The 19,348-nt window shown below is 40.5% G+C and overlaps 1 protein-coding gene and 1 long non-coding RNA gene across 7 annotated transcripts in view; both read right to left on the reverse strand.

Moving 5' to 3' along the window:
* LOC6040900 (ETS-like protein pointed) overlaps positions 1-19,348 on the reverse strand; it is a 114,011-nt gene that overhangs the window by 24,518 nt on the left and 70,145 nt on the right. For all 6 annotated transcript variants that reach the window (XM_038248658.1, XM_038248663.1, XM_038248691.1 and 3 more), the window contains 3 exons: positions 18,553-18,669; positions 16,970-17,173; positions 12,873-13,127 (listed from right to left, as the gene is read on the reverse strand). In XM_038248658.1, the coding sequence (XP_038104586.1) occupies positions 12,873-13,127; positions 16,970-17,173; positions 18,553-18,669 (576 nt within the window). The remainder of the gene's footprint in view (positions 1-12,872; positions 13,128-16,969; positions 17,174-18,552; positions 18,670-19,348) is intronic.
* LOC119765231 lies at positions 4,968-6,918 on the reverse strand. Its single transcript, XR_005276585.1, has 3 exons — positions 6,838-6,918; positions 6,585-6,763; positions 4,968-5,293 (listed from the first exon to the last, which is right to left on the reverse strand). It is a non-coding gene; the product is annotated as an uncharacterized LOC119765231 (long non-coding RNA).

A 19,348-nucleotide genomic window follows, 5' to 3' on the forward strand; every position in this document is an offset into this window, starting at 1 on the left:
ATCTCGTCGACTAACGTCATGATTCGAATTCCCGGACGCTTCGAAACCCGGACACTTCATCTTGTTTTATCAATTATTTGGATATAAGTTCGCATTATGAATGTCAAAACTGTGTTATTTGATGAATTCCAACATCAACTATCATTTCAAATTTGTTTGAACGCTGTAGTTAATGCCAAAACAATTAAATACAATAAAATTATAAGTTTACAAAAATGCGAAACATTTCACTTGAAATATTTCACAGGCGTTCGAAGCACCGGGAAGGCAAAGCAGAAATTTATGGTTTCGATTTTTAAATTCTAGCAAATTTTTATATAAACTATCGATTGTTTTGATGCTAACAGCTTATTTGAGACCTAAAGAAAGCTATTCACTAACATTTCAGTCCAAATTTGTGCGATTCATAAGTAAAATCGAGTGTCCGGAATTCGAAGCAAAAGTGTCCGGATTTCGAATCAGCTTTTATCAGTGTCCGGGATTCGAAGCACAACAAGTCATTTTATTTTAAAATTCTGATGAAAAATTGTTAGAAAAGACATATTTTGCATGCATTTTCTTGAAACTGACTGTTCATACTACATCCTGATGATATTTCTACATTTCCAACTTATAACATGATGTTTTGCCAGCTATAACAAAAATGTTATGCTGCTAAGTGTCCGGATTTCGAATCATGACGTTATATGATGGTCGTTGTGAGCAGGATACCCAGAACGTTTACAAATGACTTTTAATTTTCTAGATTTCAAAACTTAAAATGATGTCTGACTTAACGTTTCTCAAAAACATTTTTAAAACAGCTAATTTAAAGATAACAAACAGCTTTCGTCTAAATTCTAATTTATAAACTGAACACCAGTCGAATTTGCATAAGGAATAAAGTTGTCACACATGTTGTTTCGGCCATAAATTTTAGTAAAGTTGAAATTATAATGCGAATTTGGCAAAATTTATGCACACCTTGCCGATTCTTAAGCCGCGTGGCAGTTGTCAAATGGAGTGCACACAAATCTGAATTTAAGTAAGTTTTGCTTGATTATTTTCCATTCATTATTTAAAATGTTTATTTTTAACTAATTTTTGGTAGAATTCAATAAAAATCTCAAAATGAGTGAATTTCCGAATCCGAAAAAAAACATCGATAAGCGTATACATTTAGGAAAATCTGTCAAATCTACACGTGTAATTAAAAACATTTAGATTTGAAAACTCCTCACAAAAACAATTTTTTGCTGAGCTGTCAAACGATACACGATTAACTGGGATCAATTAAATTTCGTAGAATTAGCTTTTTAGGTTTCATCCCAAAACTTAATTTGATCTTAAATTGATTTCGCAGAATTCCGAAACTGTCACCCAGCTGAATCCGATTCGGATCACATTTCGCCGGACCCAATTAGGGTGCGTCACTTCCGGAGCAAATTTCAAGCAAATCTGGACTCCCAATAAAAACGTAGTCTCGGATATTCGAGTGCCCATTTGTATGGGCTGTGAAGGAGTAAGGATCGGAAACGACGACGACGACGACGACTAGGAGGGCTCGTACAGAATTAATAATGATGATGATGATGACAACGAATCGCGTTACTCGATCCTTTTTTCCACAACCACCACAAGAAACGGTGACGGGAAGATCCGAACGAAGGAGTGATCCCTCTAGACCGCCACGCAGCCGTGTGTGTAATTATACATGAAAATAATAATAATACGGCTCATGGATTTCGGGATCACTATGACACACAGAGGATGAAGGATGGAATGGAAGAGGGACCAAACAGAAAAGACACTTGCGCGACCAAACCGGAGGGGAAGAGCACTTACCTCTTGGTCGTTTTTTTTTTTGAGGTTAGAACGGAAATGAAACCAGATACTTGTGTGTATTTTACACACATTTTTTCTTTTTCGAGAACTCACTCAGGAGTTGTAAAAGGAATATTGATGAAAGAGATCGAGCATGGAAAGATACTTAACGACCTGAAAGTTGGTCTTTTGCGTAAGTTTTTAACGAGATTACAGCGATCCTAAATTGCGATTTAAGGCTAGGGATCGCAGCAAGCCTAGAGCGCGCGCACGTGGATAATTCTGCCCGCACCGGAAGTGCACGCGATCCGCCTGATCAACTGTCAAAAGGCGATGCTCTTTTGTGCTCTCGCCAAGATGGCGGCCCAGGATAATGCTTGCCAAGCGTTCATCAACAATTGTTTGCTCAAACGCGCACGTGTTCGCCTCCAAATCAATTGTTTTCAACATTTATAGAGCAATCATGGTTTTTTGCTCAACGACCCAGTTCTGTTTAGCTCGCACACTAGTCGCTCCTACCAAAACTAGCTGCTTCTTCAAAATTGATGAAAAAATTGAACAATTTTCAGCAAAGCGCGCTCAATTGAAGCGTGCGCACGGGCGCTTTTTCTTCTTCCACCTCTTTGCGATCGTTCGGAACCACACACATCGGATCTAACCGCGGTTCGGATGATCAAGTGAGGGAGAGAAACAGACACAAACGTCAATTTAGCCGGGCTCGTTCAACTCTTCTTCGCGCAGCGTGTACGCAGAAGCTACCCGCACACACACACACACACACTCACTTTGTATGTGTTGTGTACAAAATATAGGTACTTTTTCCTTCTTTCTCTCGCTTGTTTTTTTTTTTGCCTTCTCGCCTCTCTATTCTCTTATTCAAATGAATTAAATCGTTAATAATGACAACATCCGGTCGGGTTCTGACTCCCCCACCTTCTCCGCTTCTTCCTCGGCCAGCTCTTTTAAGTGAAACACTGCAAACTTTCTTCATATTTTGCTGCGCTACTGGCGTTTAAGAATTTTGGAGAGCAATTTTCCCAAATTGTTTTTCAGATTGTTTGGTAATCATAATTCCGACGGAGTGGCCCGCCCCTTGCGCTCCCAGCTTGGTCAAGTCACATTTCACCCAAAATTTGACGTTTAGCCTCAAAACTAATTTTTAAGAAGGTCCAAATAGTGCCTACTCAATGAAACTGAATAATTTTAGAAAGGCTTTTGTCGTTCAACCAAGTTTGGGGAAAAAATCGACAATCATTTTTGAGGATAGCAAAATGACAGTTCGTTGAGCTGTTTTTCAAGTGTCCAACCCCTCGTGTCAAAATTCCATCCGCGCCAGCCCCCGGAGGCGTTTTCCCATAACCTCACAGTTTGTCGGTTAATTTATCCAACTTTATATGCATTTTTTTCTTCAACGCGATAAGCTCGAGGAAGCATGAATCATTGCGCCAGTGCGAACTAGTTTGTTGGTGTTGCTGCTGCACCGGAGGCAAATTGCAATCAAATCCCTCTCGAAACTGGTTCGGAATCGATACGGTGCAAAAAAAACCAGGTGAAAGGTTCCTGTCAGAACTCAGTGCCGGATTCGGAGTGAGTGGACGCCTTGAATTGTTTCCGATTTATGTTATTAACATTTAAATTTGCTGAGACAAAGATCAACATTTAATTGATTATGACCGTTTTAATGTTTGTGTGTAGAATGACATTTGCGTACACTGTAAACAGAGTTGAACCCAGTGCAAACATGCCTGAAGCTCAGAATGCAGAAATAGTCGACATAATCGAAAGCTATGTCGACTTTCAAAAATAAAATTCAAATTAAGATAAACATCTTGTTTAAAATTTGTAAAAGGTGTTTGTGAACTCGTTTCCCCACAACAACGGACGTCGCCTATCCGACATTTCCCACGGTCCCATCGGCGCGCCATCTACCGTTCAACGCTAACTTTCCATGCAAATCACCTTTTGTCGCTTAATCGACGACTCTCCAACGTTCGCAGTTTCCGATTTGCGTACATAAAAATGTTACAAATCAGTCCGGTCCAGTTACTCGGATGTGGCCCAACTTCCCTCTCTCCCTCTCTAGTCTCGTATCGAAAACTTGTTTTCGCTTATTTCCGGTCCGGCTTATGCTGCGTGCGGAGCGCGCTTGAAAATGACATTAAATACGGAACATAATCTCGTTTAAGAGTGTGGTCGTTCATTAATTTTAATATGTGCTTCCTCTCTTTTCCCGGGAGATTCTCAGGCCTCCGCGAGATCAAGTCATCAAAGGAGGCTGAACGGACGGGACGTCCAGTTTTAGAACAATCAACGGCGGTCACAGCAAGCGCTGCGCCGATGCCGGAGAAAGGGAAAGGAAAGAATCAATATCCTTTGGAAGTCGGCCTGCTCGGATTTGTTTACGTCGACGTAGTCGACGGATCCGAGAGGTGCAAAAAAGTGCATCGCCGCGTTTCCTCTGTCATTTAGCAGCGGACGGGCCCGAAAAAGACATATGCTGGAGACCTCATGAAACTAATTGAAGCCATTAAGCTGCGGAGTCACCTGCAATTATGCTAATGTCTTCGCGCAGCCTCCGACAAAACGACAACAGAAAGAAAGAGTAAAAAAGCGTCCAGTACTATTTTACCGTGTGCGGAGAAGGGCCCGACCGCGGGCCGGAGGAATAAAAATTATCAGAAGCATTAGGCCCGCACTTAATCTTCACTTCCTGGCCCAGTTCCGAGCGTGCTCGCTCGAGTCGAGCCCGGAACGGGCCGGTTTTGACAGTTTAATCGATCCCGCGACGAGTAATCGCGGGCGGAAGTAGTGAGGTGAGGTGACGCTAGCGCCGCGCACCGACGATGCGTAGAACTACGCGTACAAGTGTCAAGCGAATTTCGGTGGAAGAGCCCTGACTGAAAAGTCCGTCGGACGTCCGTCGTTTGTCGTCCGTGCAATCGTACGACGTCGCACGACAATGTCGCGCGACTATCGCACGAATGTCAGACGTTTTTGCACCAAAATGTCGTATTTGTCGTGCGATCGATAATCGAAATTGTACGACATTGTCGTACGACATTCGACCGACGTCGCACGGTTTTGTTATTTAGAATGTCGTGCTATTGTCGTGTGCTGTCATTTCGGATTTTTAGGTTATGTTGCTGTTGAAAAAAACTGTTGTGTTGTTTTTTATTTTATTTTTTATTCAAACACATCTAATTTCACAATAATATTAACTTTTTCACGAAATTTAACTTCCGGATCGCCGATTCTTCTCCAACTTGGCATTCTTCGGATGCTCTCGGATTTGCATTGACCGCAGCTTCCGGCTTGGATGTTGGTGTTGGACTTTTGCTTCTCGACGAGCTGATCAAGGTTTAACCCGCCAATCTTGGATCTCAGGCGGATTGATGGCCACCGGGGTACGAGATAACGTGAATACTTCCGTGGGTTCTACGGAGGCGAACTCATGGTTTCCGGCATGATCGGATTGGAATATTTTAGTTGCCTGAAAAAAGATAACGTTGACGTTTACATTAGGAATGAGCAGGATAACTTCTTAATATACACTGCGACATTTGCCAAATTACTTTAATTGGCATCAATTTATAAATTAAATTCATACTTAAATATTAATAATATAAAAATTTCAAAAAAGGTATTTTAAGCATTAAAATCAATTAAAAATTAAGACATTTAAAAAAAAATACTTATAAAACTCATTTTTTGCAACTAATTTGAAAATCGAAATTACAAGAATTTTTTTTTAAATTAAGCATGTATGTTTGCTGATTTTTTGAAATTTTTAAATGTTTGAAATTTAGGATTTTAAAATTTATGAATTTCAAAATTCTTTAAAATTATTTAAGAACTCTAGAACTTAGAAGATTTTAAGGATTATACAATTAAGTTTAAGGAATTTGGGCTTTTAAATATTAGGATTTTAAAAATATCATTCTAAAAAAATCTAAAATTCTAAAATTTAAAATTCTAAAATTTAAAATTCTAAAATTTAAAATTCTAAAATTTAAAATTTAAAATTCTAAAATTCTAAAATTTAAAATTCTAAAATTCTAAAATTCTAAAATTCTAAAATTCTTATTTTTATATTTTAGAATTCTATAATTTTTAGACTTTTGAAAATTTCTAATTTTATAATTAATAGAATTTTTCGAATTTTCAAAATATATAACTATAAAAATAATTTGATTGTAATTTTATGTTAGAATTTTTAGAATTTTAAACTCATAACTTTTAGAAGTTTTGAATTCTAAACTCTAATTTCAAATATGACGAACGACATTTAGATTTTTTTTATTTCATGAATTTTGGGATTATAAGAATTTTAATAATGTTAGAATTTAACAATTTTAGTATTTTTGAATTAAAGAATTTCAGTATTTGAGGTTTTTTTAATTTCCAAATTTAAATATTTTAGAATTTCAGATTTTTTAGTGAAATGTTTTGAGAACTTTAAGACCTTGAAAATTTTATGATTTATTAAATTCTATAATTTAAGAATATTAACAATTTACAATATTCTATGAATTTAAAGAAATTTTTAGTATTCAAATGCTTGCATTCTATAATTTGAAATACTAGAGTTTGAAAATTAAGAATGAAAAACTTTAGAATTTTACAGTTTTAGTGTTTAAGATTGTTTAAATTCTGGTAATTTAGATTTTTCTTTAGTTTAGAATTGTTGGGTAAAAACGTGGATTAGATAACAATTTTTATGTTTTGAGGTTTTGAATTTAATACAATACAAACACACACTTCGTTTCTAAAACATGACTCACCAGTTTCATCAGGTATGTGCCGCAACCTCCGCGGAAAGTAAAACACCAAACACCAACCGCTACCTCGATCGCAAACCGATTCCTTCCCGTCCCGTCTTCCGGAATGACCCGCCAAATTTCCCGTCCTCCTTCACCGCCTCGAAGACCGAAATCTGGAATAGAAGACACCAAGGAAGACACTTTGATTCGGTCACTGCGCACCCTGGCCGAATCATTTCGGCAGCAAAATATCACAATCTAGAACTAAACTTACCTATTATCCGTCGAAAATCGTCCAAAATCTTCTCAGCTCCTAAACCAAATACCAAAAGTAACGACAGCTGGTTAGATTCGGTTGCAATCAAGTCCGAACAAGATCAACTGAAGAGAACTGTCAAACTGTTTGCGTCGACGATAATCGACGTCGAATTGAAGGAAAATCGATCGAAAAAACCATGTCGAGCATGTCAAGTGTTTGTCGTCCGTTTGTCGTCCTTTCGACCAATCGATATCGAAACGGTAAAATCAAAACCGTGCGACAACTCGTACGACGTGCGACATTTTTCAAACAGGGAGGTAATCAAATTTGATACGCGATTATCTGGGTGCGCGCGCCCTGGGAGGTCATAAAACAAAACAAATCAGCGGTTTGTATCACTCCCGGTGGTGGTCGTAAACAAACTTTCACACCCTTTCCTCTTCAGCGTGTGTTGCGATAAAAACTGTCCCGCTCTCCCTCCCACGACCACCACGCACTTGAGAAACCGATCAATTTTGGGTTTTGTTTTTCGTGTTCTTCATGGGAAGAGGGCGAAAGAAACCGAGGATCGACATATCTTAATCTGTGGGAAATGTAAACAAAGCGCAGCAGGAGCGACATTTGTCATCCTGTTGGGAGGTTAGGTAGCGACAGGAACAAATTTATGACCTTTCTCGAAGATTCTCGGAAGTCGAGATAGCAACGGAACTCGCTTACCCAACGAATTCTGAAACTGAATTTGACTTATTCTAATTGACAGTGTGACAGATTGTCAGGTTTGACAGCCCGCTAACCACCACCCACGCGCAGGAACCAAAGTGAAAACGGAAAGTACGCTTTTCACGCCGCACTGGGCAGCAAAATTCCCGCGCTTGCTATGTTGTGGAAGAAGTCGCGATTGCGCCAGCGATACACCGTCGTACATGGGTTTCCACCAGCGGCTCGCAAACGTTTCGTTGACCAACGCCTACTATGTTGTGTTGCAGCGGCCGTCGCAAGCAAACATTGCATGACTTCTTTCTTCCAACAAAATTTCAAAACACTCACACTTGCTAGGTGCTTCGGTGTGTGAGTACCGTCCAGTGTTGGTCCGTTGTTTGAACCGCTTTGTTTTTGTTTTGGTCTCGTCTCTGCACCCAGCACCCGCCAACTCCTTCGGCTACTGCACAATAACACGGCGCAGCAATAGACCTACTTGCCCGGCGAACCGTGCCCGAAGAGGGCCCCCTCACCAATACAGCCCAAACTTTGGCGAAGAATGCGTCACCGTTCGTAGCGTTCGGACAATACGGCGAGCGTTGTCGTTGGGTGTCGTGGCGCAGCGTACTTTGATTGGGACCGATTGTTGTCCTCGCCGGGTCTCTCAAACGGTTATTTTTTTTTCGCGCTAATGGAATTTTCCCTTTCGTTTTGTTGTCCGACGCCAAGGCCTACTACTACTGTCGAGACACGAACTCAGGGGGCGGAGAAGACCGAAGACTACGCGACTCAACAAGTATCTAATAGGGTTAGCTGAGTTTTTTTTGTTCGAATCCTTCAAGAGGGGTGAACCCGGGCAAATCAAATCAAACGATCCGATGACAGCGAAAATGTTTGGATAAAATCAGAGGGATAATTGCGTTACCCCTGTGCGCCTTTGATGTTTTCTCTATTGTCGGAGGGTCCTTAAGGATCTCCTCAAGGAAGGGGAAGAAAACCGGTCGCACGTGTTTTTATTATCTTGCAAATTAGGGTTACGCCAGAGGAGTGAAGGAATGTCGTCCTTGAGCTAGGTTGGCTGCGTGGCAACTTCGAAAAAAAAGATGGCCGTTAGCTGTCAGTTTGCGCGTCGCGCCATCTTGGATGACTCACACTGTCTGATTTACGTCTGACGACGCGGTCTGTTCAGGGTCCCTATTGTTCTCCGTAGAAGTTGATGTCGTTTCGGTTGAGGTGCTTTCGTGTGTAAATTCTCTACCCGTTGGACGGCCGAGGTGACCCTCCGGGTTTATGAATGGTACCGCGATCGAGGCTTTGAAGAGACACGCTAATGGAAGGTTTTCGAGTTTTAGAGAGAAAAAACTGATTCTTGTCACGAAGGGCAGCGCATGACAGTTGCGGAATGTCAAGGTACACGCTTAAATTTAACGCTGATTTTTGCGTGTACATCGAAAGCCGTTCTCCACGTGTAACCAAGTGTGACAGCACTACAAAGTTGTCGATTCTGGCCACGGCCCGCTCTCACAATATTTGCCAAAGGCGTGACCTAATGATGGCAAAAATAAACATTAATTTACGTTCACATGCGAGGTTTCACTCGCGGCCCGTCCCGAAGCGCGACTTGCTATTGAAAAAAAAAAACTAAAAGCAAACAAACAACCGAAGCAGGCCTGGCTTGCCAGAAGAAAAAAAACAAGATGGCCGCGTGACAACATTTGCATGCCGTGCCAACCAATCGCAGTGCCGACTAGATCTTCAAGAAATCGCGCTCAACCCAATCAAAATGGCCGCACGGTGACCTTCAAACTTTTGCACACCTTGCGATACATTTTAAAATCATTTTCATTTTTCGATGACAGGTCGACGAGCGTAAAATTTACGACTAACCTTAACCTCGTTTTTCTTTCTTTCGCGTACACGCTCAAAGTGGATGGATCAACTATGATATTGCATCACCCACCCGACAAACTGACCGAAACGCGACATGTGTCCATCAGAGTGCACAGATATTTTTTTTAATGATGTGTGCACCGAGCAGAAAGTCCGAAAAAATAACCAAACGGTTGACCTTTAAAGTTGGAAAAAAGAATCACCGCGCACCCCTGCAACAATAACAAATACATGACTAGTACGAAAACAAAAACAAAAAGCCCCGCCAAGACGTTTGCTATTGGTCACGCTAGATGGCGCCCGAAAACGAAATCTTTCGCCGCTGCGTCTTCAAAAGTGTAACATTGAACTATAAAAGCACTCGGTACACCCTAGCCGCAACAATCATAACCTACAAAATTAATTATCATAAATTATGACAGATCAGTACACGCGCGGCTACCGCCGCCGTCAAAATTTGGCAACACCTTGGACTTCTTCTTTTTCTACTCCGTCCGTTTTCGCAGTAGGCTAGAGAGGCTGATTTAAAATTGTAATAGCAGGCCACGAAAATTAAAACAAATATTGACCGCGCGCGTAGCTGGACTCGTTTGTTGCAAGGTGCGAGGAAGGTATTTTGCTCAAGACATTGAAAAGTGCAATAAACGTGCGCGATTCACCTGGCTGGTTTGACACAAAGTTGGTGCGGAGCAGCGTCATAAGGTTATTGTTGTTTTGGTTTTAGGAGTGCATTATTCCGGTGAAGATTTTCCGTTTTGTGAATTTGTTGGCATTGAGAGTTTTGTTGCGAGGGGTGTAATTAAAAATACTGTTGCTAATTAGATCTTTGTTTGCTTTTCAGGTACATTTTTGCCTTAAAAAAAAGAGAACTGTCAAACTGTTAATCTGTCAAATGTAAATCTGTCAATTTATCAAACAGCCGAACTATCGAACTGTTAATCTGTCAAGTAGTCAATCTTTCCCAATTTTGGGTAATCCTACACCCTTATCATGACTTACTCAATATTCGTTAAAATCAAACCTACTCATAAATGAATAACTCGATTCCGAGAAAGCTCGGTTTTAAGAAAACTGAGTTATTTTGAACTAAATCAAATTTTAAATGTGTAAATTCAAATCGAAACCACAACTCAAACTTCTCGAAAAAAAAAACACAGTAAACTTCAAATTTGAAACGGTAAAGGAGCACAATTGCAAACGTAGAGGGGGAGAGCTGGAAGTCACGGTCGAGTTGAGCCAAAACAAAGGTTCTCCCAACCTGCACCGGTCACCGGTCCAGTGTCCAGCCACGTGTTTTTTTTTTCACTGTAACTGCAAGAGTTGCAAACAGCACTTTAAGACATAGACTAATTTTAAAGACATTTTTGGTCAACATTTTGACGGATGTCAATTTGAAAACAGTGGTGCCAAATTTTCTTTTATTCTGAGTTCTTCTTTTAAAATAGATTAAAACCATATTTCGACAAACAAATCAACAACTACAGAAACATAGCCTATAACTTTCTGTGCCGTGTTGTGCCTCCCCCTGTTGTTTGAGCGTGTATTCATTCATAAAGAAGAGGGAGCACAAAGTATTGAATGAAAATCACTTGATTGTTGGCTTTCGGGCTCCCCCCGCCCCGTTTTATGGACGTGCCCTGCCTCCCTTTTCCACCCTCCCACCCCGCCCATCGGTCGAGAGTGGAAATCAATTTTCGAGTTCGGTATTGAGCGCTCGCCACAGAGTATTATCATTAAAAAATAAGCGTTGGCAACTTCGAGCGAGCGAACGCGCGATGAGCCAGCAGATTCTTTCGTAAAATACTACTTTATTGGACGATAGAAGCTTCGAAAACGAAAAAAACGCGCAACTCAGGTGACTGAACCACACATTCACATCGCAGCAGGCATTTGCGGCAAACGTCAGTTGAAGGTGGAAGTGGGCGGCCATCTTTAAATTTCAGCAATATCTGTGGCTACTTTGATGTGTTGTGGTCAAGCCGACGTTCTAATATTTAAGTGTCCATGGCGACCACCAAAGCTGGCAGCCCTGCCGCGCGCTCGATGACTCCGATAGTGAAGTTCCGATGAGCGTGTATGCGTTTGTGTATTCACACACAACGACGCGGCGCGGCCTACTCGGGATGGATGATGGTGGCGATTTCCAGCGATGATAACAGCGCGCGAGCTGTTTTTAAATGAATGAGTCGGGTATAACTCTATGAATGAAACGAGCTGAACAAGTGTGTGTGTGTGTCTGTGTATTTCCCCTGCATGCTTTTTCGCGAGAAGAATTGCATGAATGGAGAGTTTATGGCGTCGTCATCGTTAAAAAGTTCTCAATGATAACGGGGGCACTTCCATGCGAGTTTTGCAATGAGTTCGTAAAATTGACAAAAACAAAACTCTTGGAGAAATCGTCTCAACACATTTCACAAGAGGAAATACAACGATCTTAAATTTTTCGCTTTTGTTGAACAAAAAAATGGGTGCTTTCGATGGAGAGTGTAAATTTTGACAGCTTCTGCACTCTGAATTCGACCTTACGGAAATATGCATATGGCTGTCAACAAAAATAAAGAAGTTCATGAACTACATATACAAAAATAAGGAGTCAAACGTCATATTTTAACAGTGTATATCTGCAAGTACAAATAATTTTAGGCAAGTTATAACATTTTACTAACTGAATTTTCAAACTTTTGGAAAAAATATTTCTTCTGGTTAAAAGTGTATATTTTGACAGCTTCTGCCCCAACATCAATGTTTGTCAACAAAGTCAAACTTTACTCCTTTTTCGACAGTGGCGATCTACACTCAAAAAATGTTTTAATCAGGCACAAGATTTTGCTCAAAACAGACTTTTAAAGAGTATTTGTTACCACTTAAAGTCAAAAGCTCAACCGGGGATCGTGCGGTGGCCAATACGGTCGGTCTAACTTTTAGTAAGACCGCACGTGGTCCTTTATTAGAGGGCGCTCGATCAAAGTGTACGCGCACAAAGCAGTGATATACGCCACTCTGACCGGGGAAATGGCACCTCCTAAAAAGGGTAAACGGTCATGTTTTGGACGATTCAAACGTGCTATATTCAACCGAATTCAGTCAATCCCACGTTACAGTCCCATAACCTTTCGGTGGAACCATGTTACGAAACATTTCTCTCTTTCCCTGCCCATTTTCTCGTATTTTGTTTTAGTTAATATATATCGAAATTATATGCCTTCTGTCCTGCTCTAACTTCCCTCTCTTGGAGCGCACACCCATTCCGATCTGTGTGTGTACACACACTTTATGTAACTAATTATATGGTGATTTTTTTCTACTTTTCATCTCCCCACTCTTCCCTTCCGCGCCCGTGATTTCAGCCCTTCTCCAGCGAGTTCTTTGGGTGGCTTTTAGCCGATAGTTTTGTGATTTTGTAAGCTCGCCGCCACAAAACAAAACAAACAAAAAAAAACAATTTCTTTGCCAACACTTACCGCTGCTGTTGTTGGAATTGCTGGCAGCACTGCCGCTGCCGCTACTAGTCGTCGTTGACGTGGACGACGTGCCGCTGTTATTGCCGTTAAAGTGCTGATCCTGCTGCTGCTGTTGGCTGCTTAGCCGCTGCAGGGCGCTGTTGTACTCGCTGAGCTCGCTGACGCCGCTGCTGGCCGCCCCCGTCGAGCCGCAGTCGTACAGGGCGCTGGCCGCCGAGGAACTGCTGTTGTTGTCCTGCAGGGCTTTCTCGCAATCTGGACGGGAAGAGAATTTAAACATCAATATTGCTCAAATTGAGTCAAAATCAATCCTACTCAAAAATGAGTAGGCGAGTGAAATGTCAAACTTTGTCCAATTTTCAAGTTTGGGTGAATTTCACTAGTTTCATTTCATTTAAAGTTAAAATCACTCAAATTTGACATTTGGTTCCAAAACCATCAATCGAATTCCGTCAATTTGAAACCTTCTCAAAAATTAGTGTACGAGTTCAATGTCTAATTCATTCAAATTTCTCTACTTTTATTCATTCTGAGTTTAAAAAAAAAAACAGAATTTTGACATTTCTTTCCCGTTCTCAATTATGAGTAAGTCTGATTAAGTCAAAACATTAATATCAATCAAATTCCGTCCACATCAAACCTACTCAAAAATAAGTAAGCGAGTAAAACGTCAGATTTAGTCTTAGCCAAAATTACCCAGACATAAGAGAGCGTTCTATGATTACGTAACGCAAAAAAGAGAAACCCATCAAAATATCGAAATAAGGTGCAAAATGATGACTAAAACAGCTGTCCCGATTCACCCCACATAACATTGTTATGAATATATAAAGCAATGTTAAGTTTCATCCAATGTCGGATTTGGGTGAATTTCATCGAACCTGCGATACTTTCTGAGTTGAAAAATAACCCAAATTTTATATTTGACTCATTTCTGGGTAAGTTCGGAAGAATTTACACGTCAATATCACTCCAATTTTCTACTCAGGACTGAGCAAATCAAATTTACTGTTTATTTCGTTACATGTCGAATTGGGGTGAAATTTACTAAATTTTCATTGAATTCTGTGTGAAAATCATCCATGATCCCCTCACTATTTTTTGAGTAAGATTTGTTAAATTCAAGAATTCAATATCACTAAGCTTTCGCAAAGCCAAACCTAATCAGGAATCTGGTAATTTAAAATTTTGAGACATGCCAAATAACGGTGAATTTTACCGAATTTGCATTAAATTCTTAGAGAAAATTAAACTCCTATCGTCCCTAACCTACTTAAAAATCTTAGATTTCGACAAATGACAAATTTGGGGTTCCACTGAATTTTGATTAAAATTTACCCAAATTTGACATTCGTCTCCAATGCTAATTTTTTAAGTAAAATTTGGTTTCATGAAATACGAGTGATTTGTCCTGCTGATTGAATCAAAGTCCGGTCAGATGACTGATTCAAAGTTACTCATACAATGTATCCGTCAATCTGACCCCAATTGTACCCAGTTAATTCAATCAGTTGTCTCCCACACCGACCAATTATCCAATTTCAATCTGTTGTCATTGTTGTTGTTGTGCGCGATCGAACCTAACCTCTTCTCGAAATGTCACACAAACTCAATTGACCGTTGCTCGTACGTCCCCAAGCAAACTGTAAATAGGGTGACATGACCCTTCACTGATTTGATTATTTATTTTCATTGTTCCCGCGCGAACTCATCTTAGTGGACTGGTCTTGTGAGGAAAACAACAACAACAACAACGACAACCTCATGGGTTGCCGCGATGCTTTTAATAGACTCAAAGGGCGGGTTTTGATCTTTATTTCATGTAATTGAATAATAAAGGCATTTTTATTAGACCAAGGAGAGAGGGGGTGACATCTGGCAACTCTTCTAAACGGCAGCAATAAAAGTTGGGAATTTTCCCCCTTCATAGTTCTCCCCGGTATCGTTTAGCTTGCGTGATGTATAAATTAGAAACGAACGGGCTGTTATCACCCAGTAACCATCATCATCAAAACAACGCGATTTGACGTTTGCAATTTGTTTGTTTTCGTGAATCTTCAAGCGTTACACGCTGACGAATGTTTTGCGAAAGTTACGAGTTTGGGCAGCTTTTGGCTGCATGGGCTCACTGACAGTTCGCGAACGCAAAGCCTACCGTGATTGATCGAAGCCTGCCATCTGCGTTGTTCGCCGCCCGGGTTGGATCCGATTGTGGGCAGCGGGGCAAAACCAGTAATTACACCAGTTGTATTACGCCATAAAAACGGCAATAACAGAACAAACGACAACGAGTTGCGCGCCCCGAAACCAGTACATGTGTACAACTCGGATGAAAATATAGAAACACACACACGCACAACGACGGCGTTCTAACAATTGAAAATGATTCTTAATTACTTGGCAAAATTAGCATTTCAAAAGGCAAACACAAACTAGTGGTAGGCAACAAACGTGGTCGTCGTCGAGTATTAGGGAGAAATCGTGGCCCGGCATCCAGTCGAATGACCCCGCATCGTGTTCTGACCAGAGCTCGAAATCGTCGTCGTCAATTTAGGGAGTCGTTCAAGTGTCCACTCAATTACGGGCTGCGCCTCGTTGACAAAAGGAGAAGAAATCACCGCTGGATTTGTGGCTTTTGCGGACCCGCATTTTTTCGGCAATTGTCAAACGCGCGCGGCGAACGCTGTCAATTGATGGAATCTGAGGGTCATTGAGCTCAGGGAGCGGGAACCGTGGTGTGGGAGCTGTCAATTTGACAATTTTGAAACGCTGTCAACTTTTTAAAAAAGATGTTTTTGTTTTGAAACATCCAACGGAAATATCTATTTTTGCGTAAAGCATTTGAACCGTGTATCTTGACAGCTGTGAGCTACACGCATATTGAGCAACACTTTCATTCTAAATCACTCAGTTTTCGTAAAAATATGAATATACTCAAGAACGTGAAAACAAGTCAAATATCAGTGACAAATGTTGAGTCAATTTCACTCAATTCTGATTTTCACCCAGCTTACTCATTTTTGAGTAAGTTTGGTTTTGACGAAAACTGACGAATTTGAAATGTGCAAAAAAGAAGAATATTAACATTCTAACGATTCAAATCTTGAGTTTTTTTTTTCTTTAAAAAAAACCAATAAACATATGAAAGAAATGTATTTTCCCAAAACTCCCTACAAAAACAAACTTTTATCCCTTCAATCTGTTCCACCAAATTGAATCGTAACTCCCTCGTTCGGCTCAATTTCCCCCTTTTTTCGGGCGCAGCACGGAACCAATAAGAGGCCAAACGAGGTCAACGAGGTTTGCGCCACCATCTCTTCAAAAACCACTTGCACTTGTTGGACCTACGGCCCAGTTATGAATTCAATCACCGGGTTCGTCACTGCGAAAATTCAATTTGTTCCCAAAAAAGAAACACAAGAGAAATTTGATTCGTGTCGTTCGGTTCTCTTTATTTAGGGAAATTGTATCAATTGATGTCCATTACTGCTAAGCATTAGTGCTTGTTATATTTTTTTTATAAATCTGAAGCGGAACATTTATTTTTTCAAACATTTTAAAAACACAAATATTGTATGCCGAATTTTTGTAGTTCTGTAATTCTGTCCATTATTGATTTTCTTAGTTGAAAAATCGAGAAATTTAAATCAAAAAACCATATGTTAAAAAAAGGTTGTGAAACGAACAAAAGTTAAGCAATTTTTGGTAAAAAATCACAAAAATCGGTGAAAAAATTTAATGTGTAGTTTTGACAGTTTCTGTTTCTATAAATTTTAAAAAGTTTTGTATGGAAGCTTGTGTTCGAGTCTTTTAAAAACTAGAATCGGAGTCGCTTTAAAAGCTTTGCAGCAGTAGAATGCCAGCTTTATGTGTTTGACATTTAAATGATTATCATTTTTTCAAAGAATGTTTCTTAATGCTAATCAATGTTTTTCAAGAATTTCTTTATGGTTTTAAATGTGCTTAAATGTAGTTCTTAAAGTGTTATTTCACAACAGGAATCTAAGTTGTGTCTTGTCTAGTTTGTAAACAAAGATTACCGCAGAGTAATACCACCTTCAATCTCATTTTTTTTTTAATTTTCAAAACTCTCTTACCTTTTTGCAGCTGCTCCAGATGCTCCCACAGGATGTCTCCGGTGAAGGGTGGCGCAATCGCCAGGAAACCCTCCCGGCCGAGCCCGACAATATCGCGGCCGCTCATCTTCAGAAACGGCTCTTTGTTGACACTTTCCAGCGAGAACTCCTTGATCGACCAGTTCAGCCAGATGATCACATGCTCGGCGGTCCATTGTCGGGGATCTGTTTGACAAAATAAAGAAAAGAGTAGAGGTAAGAAAACAGATTGTCAAGTTCAAGTAGCTCGTCAAATCCCAAGCAACGAATTCGCACGATTTCGACAAAGGCTCGTAAAAGTTAATAATTACAAAGTGACATCCCCTCATCTGCGCACCCACCCGCACAGTGTCGGGCTCCAGTCGGTGAGTGCAGCGCCGCGTCGCGGAGAACAATAGAAATCAATTATCTTGACATTGAAAACACTGACTGCCTTTCTGGATGGCACTGTTGTGAGTTGTTTTTTTCTCGCCGTGCATCGCTGACTTTTGGCCACTGTCTGCAGACCAAATGCAAGGCGCAAACCCTCCTCGGTTCGAAATCGTGTGATTCGTCTTTTTATTTCTTTATTCAGGGGTAAGATGCTTAAATTCTTACCGCCCAAAAGCTACCTTGTTCGCAAGCGAGGGTCACTGGTAACAGGTAGCATTTAGCAAAACTCTGCCACTCGGAGGAGGAGGAGGCAACTTGCCAAGTTGAAATAAAACGCAAAATAATTAACATTACTGCTCACTTTGCATAGCCGGAATTGATCGCAACCCGGTGATAAAAAGCGAGACTCAAGTCGCCGAGAGAACGCGCCCGCCCTATCAGGAATCGGGTCGACCTTTTGGCGCAAAGGCTGGCGATGTGTGTCGCTGCCTTTTTTTTATTGTTTTAAGGGCAGGGTCTCGCAGGTAGATGCGTTTCCCGGACAAAAAATACATTACATCAGGGTTTAATTCGGTACGAATATTTTCCACGCGCTGCAACTTTGCATATCCGGCTGAGGAAATTATGAATTTTAGCAAGGTTGCAAGATTTGTTGATAGACGGTAGATTTAAAGCAAGGGTCAGTTCGTGGCGGAACTGACAGCATAGTCTACGCATCGATAAATGTCCTCTAGATTGATCTTGGTTACACAATTATGCAAACAACGCTAACTTGATTAATTATCAGCTGATTTGTTGACAGGGCTGTCAGTTCCACAAAGGTAATTTAAAACTAAATGAGGAATTGACAGCATTCTCTATGTAACGCATCATTACACAATTAATATATCAAATTTAACTAATTTTAAACGATTTGTAGAAAATGCTGTCAATATCGGATACAACAATATCGGGTTGACACCAAATATCAATTTAACTCGTTCCATTTATTTATAAACAATGAACAATAACTCCAAATTGTGAAATTAGTAACTGACAGCATTTTCTTCCCGCATAGAAAAATATCGGGCTGATTGATCTAAACATATTTGGCTTCGTAATATTTTGTTTTTGTTTTTTTTTTTTCTAAAATTGTGAAAATAACTAACAAATTATACCATATTTTAAAGATTCAAGTAGCGACTCATACTAACCTTTGGTGATTTTGCACGACTGCACGACCTTCTCCCAGGAGGCAAAGGACGCGTACAGGACCTCGGTGAGCTTCTTGTTGGTGCCGGGCGTCAGCGGTGGCATCTGTGTCGGTACATCTGAAAAAAAAAAAAAACATCAAATTAAAAAAAACCGCCACTTTATGAATCATTTACACGATCGTTTGAAGAAGGTGGGCGCTACGGCCACTTTTTAACGGCCTCCCCCCCTGACTCTACGCAGAGTTAGGAATTAGTTCGGGAGGCGTTGGCGCGCGCGCGCTCCACAATATCGAATTTCATGGACCATTTTTCCCACTTTAAGTCGTCGCGGGGAGGAAGCTGCGTGCGCGCCATAAAAATTGGAGGTTATGTTTCGCACAATTTTACCGAGGGGTCGTCGGGCGGATCTGCATTGAGCTCGCGCGAGCGCACTCTGTAATGGGCTATAAAAATTAAAACCCTGTAAATCATAATACGATTTTCTGGCTCTGGCTGTCGTTTGTACGCAGCGTATTTAGAGCCCGGAAGTTCTCCACTTCTGACCAAGAAGTCAGGTCTACGTCGATCCCGGTTTGCCCGCCCTACCAAGTTGGTGACTCGAAAGTTTTACGGGTCTACAGGTTGTTCATAGACCAGGTTGAAGATAAGATAGTTTTTTCGAAATATTTAGTAGTCGAGCCAATTTTTAAAAACAATTTTGAGTTCTAAGAGGTGACAAATTACAACATATCTGAAAATAATAAAACTACCTGACAGCTGCAATTGTTTCATTCCATTAAACCGGCTCACATATCAC

The sequence above is a fragment of the Culex quinquefasciatus genome, chromosome 1 (assembly GCF_015732765.1).
Source record: "Culex quinquefasciatus strain JHB chromosome 1, VPISU_Cqui_1.0_pri_paternal, whole genome shotgun sequence".
NCBI classification, from domain to species: domain Eukaryota; kingdom Metazoa; phylum Arthropoda; class Insecta; order Diptera; family Culicidae; genus Culex; species Culex quinquefasciatus.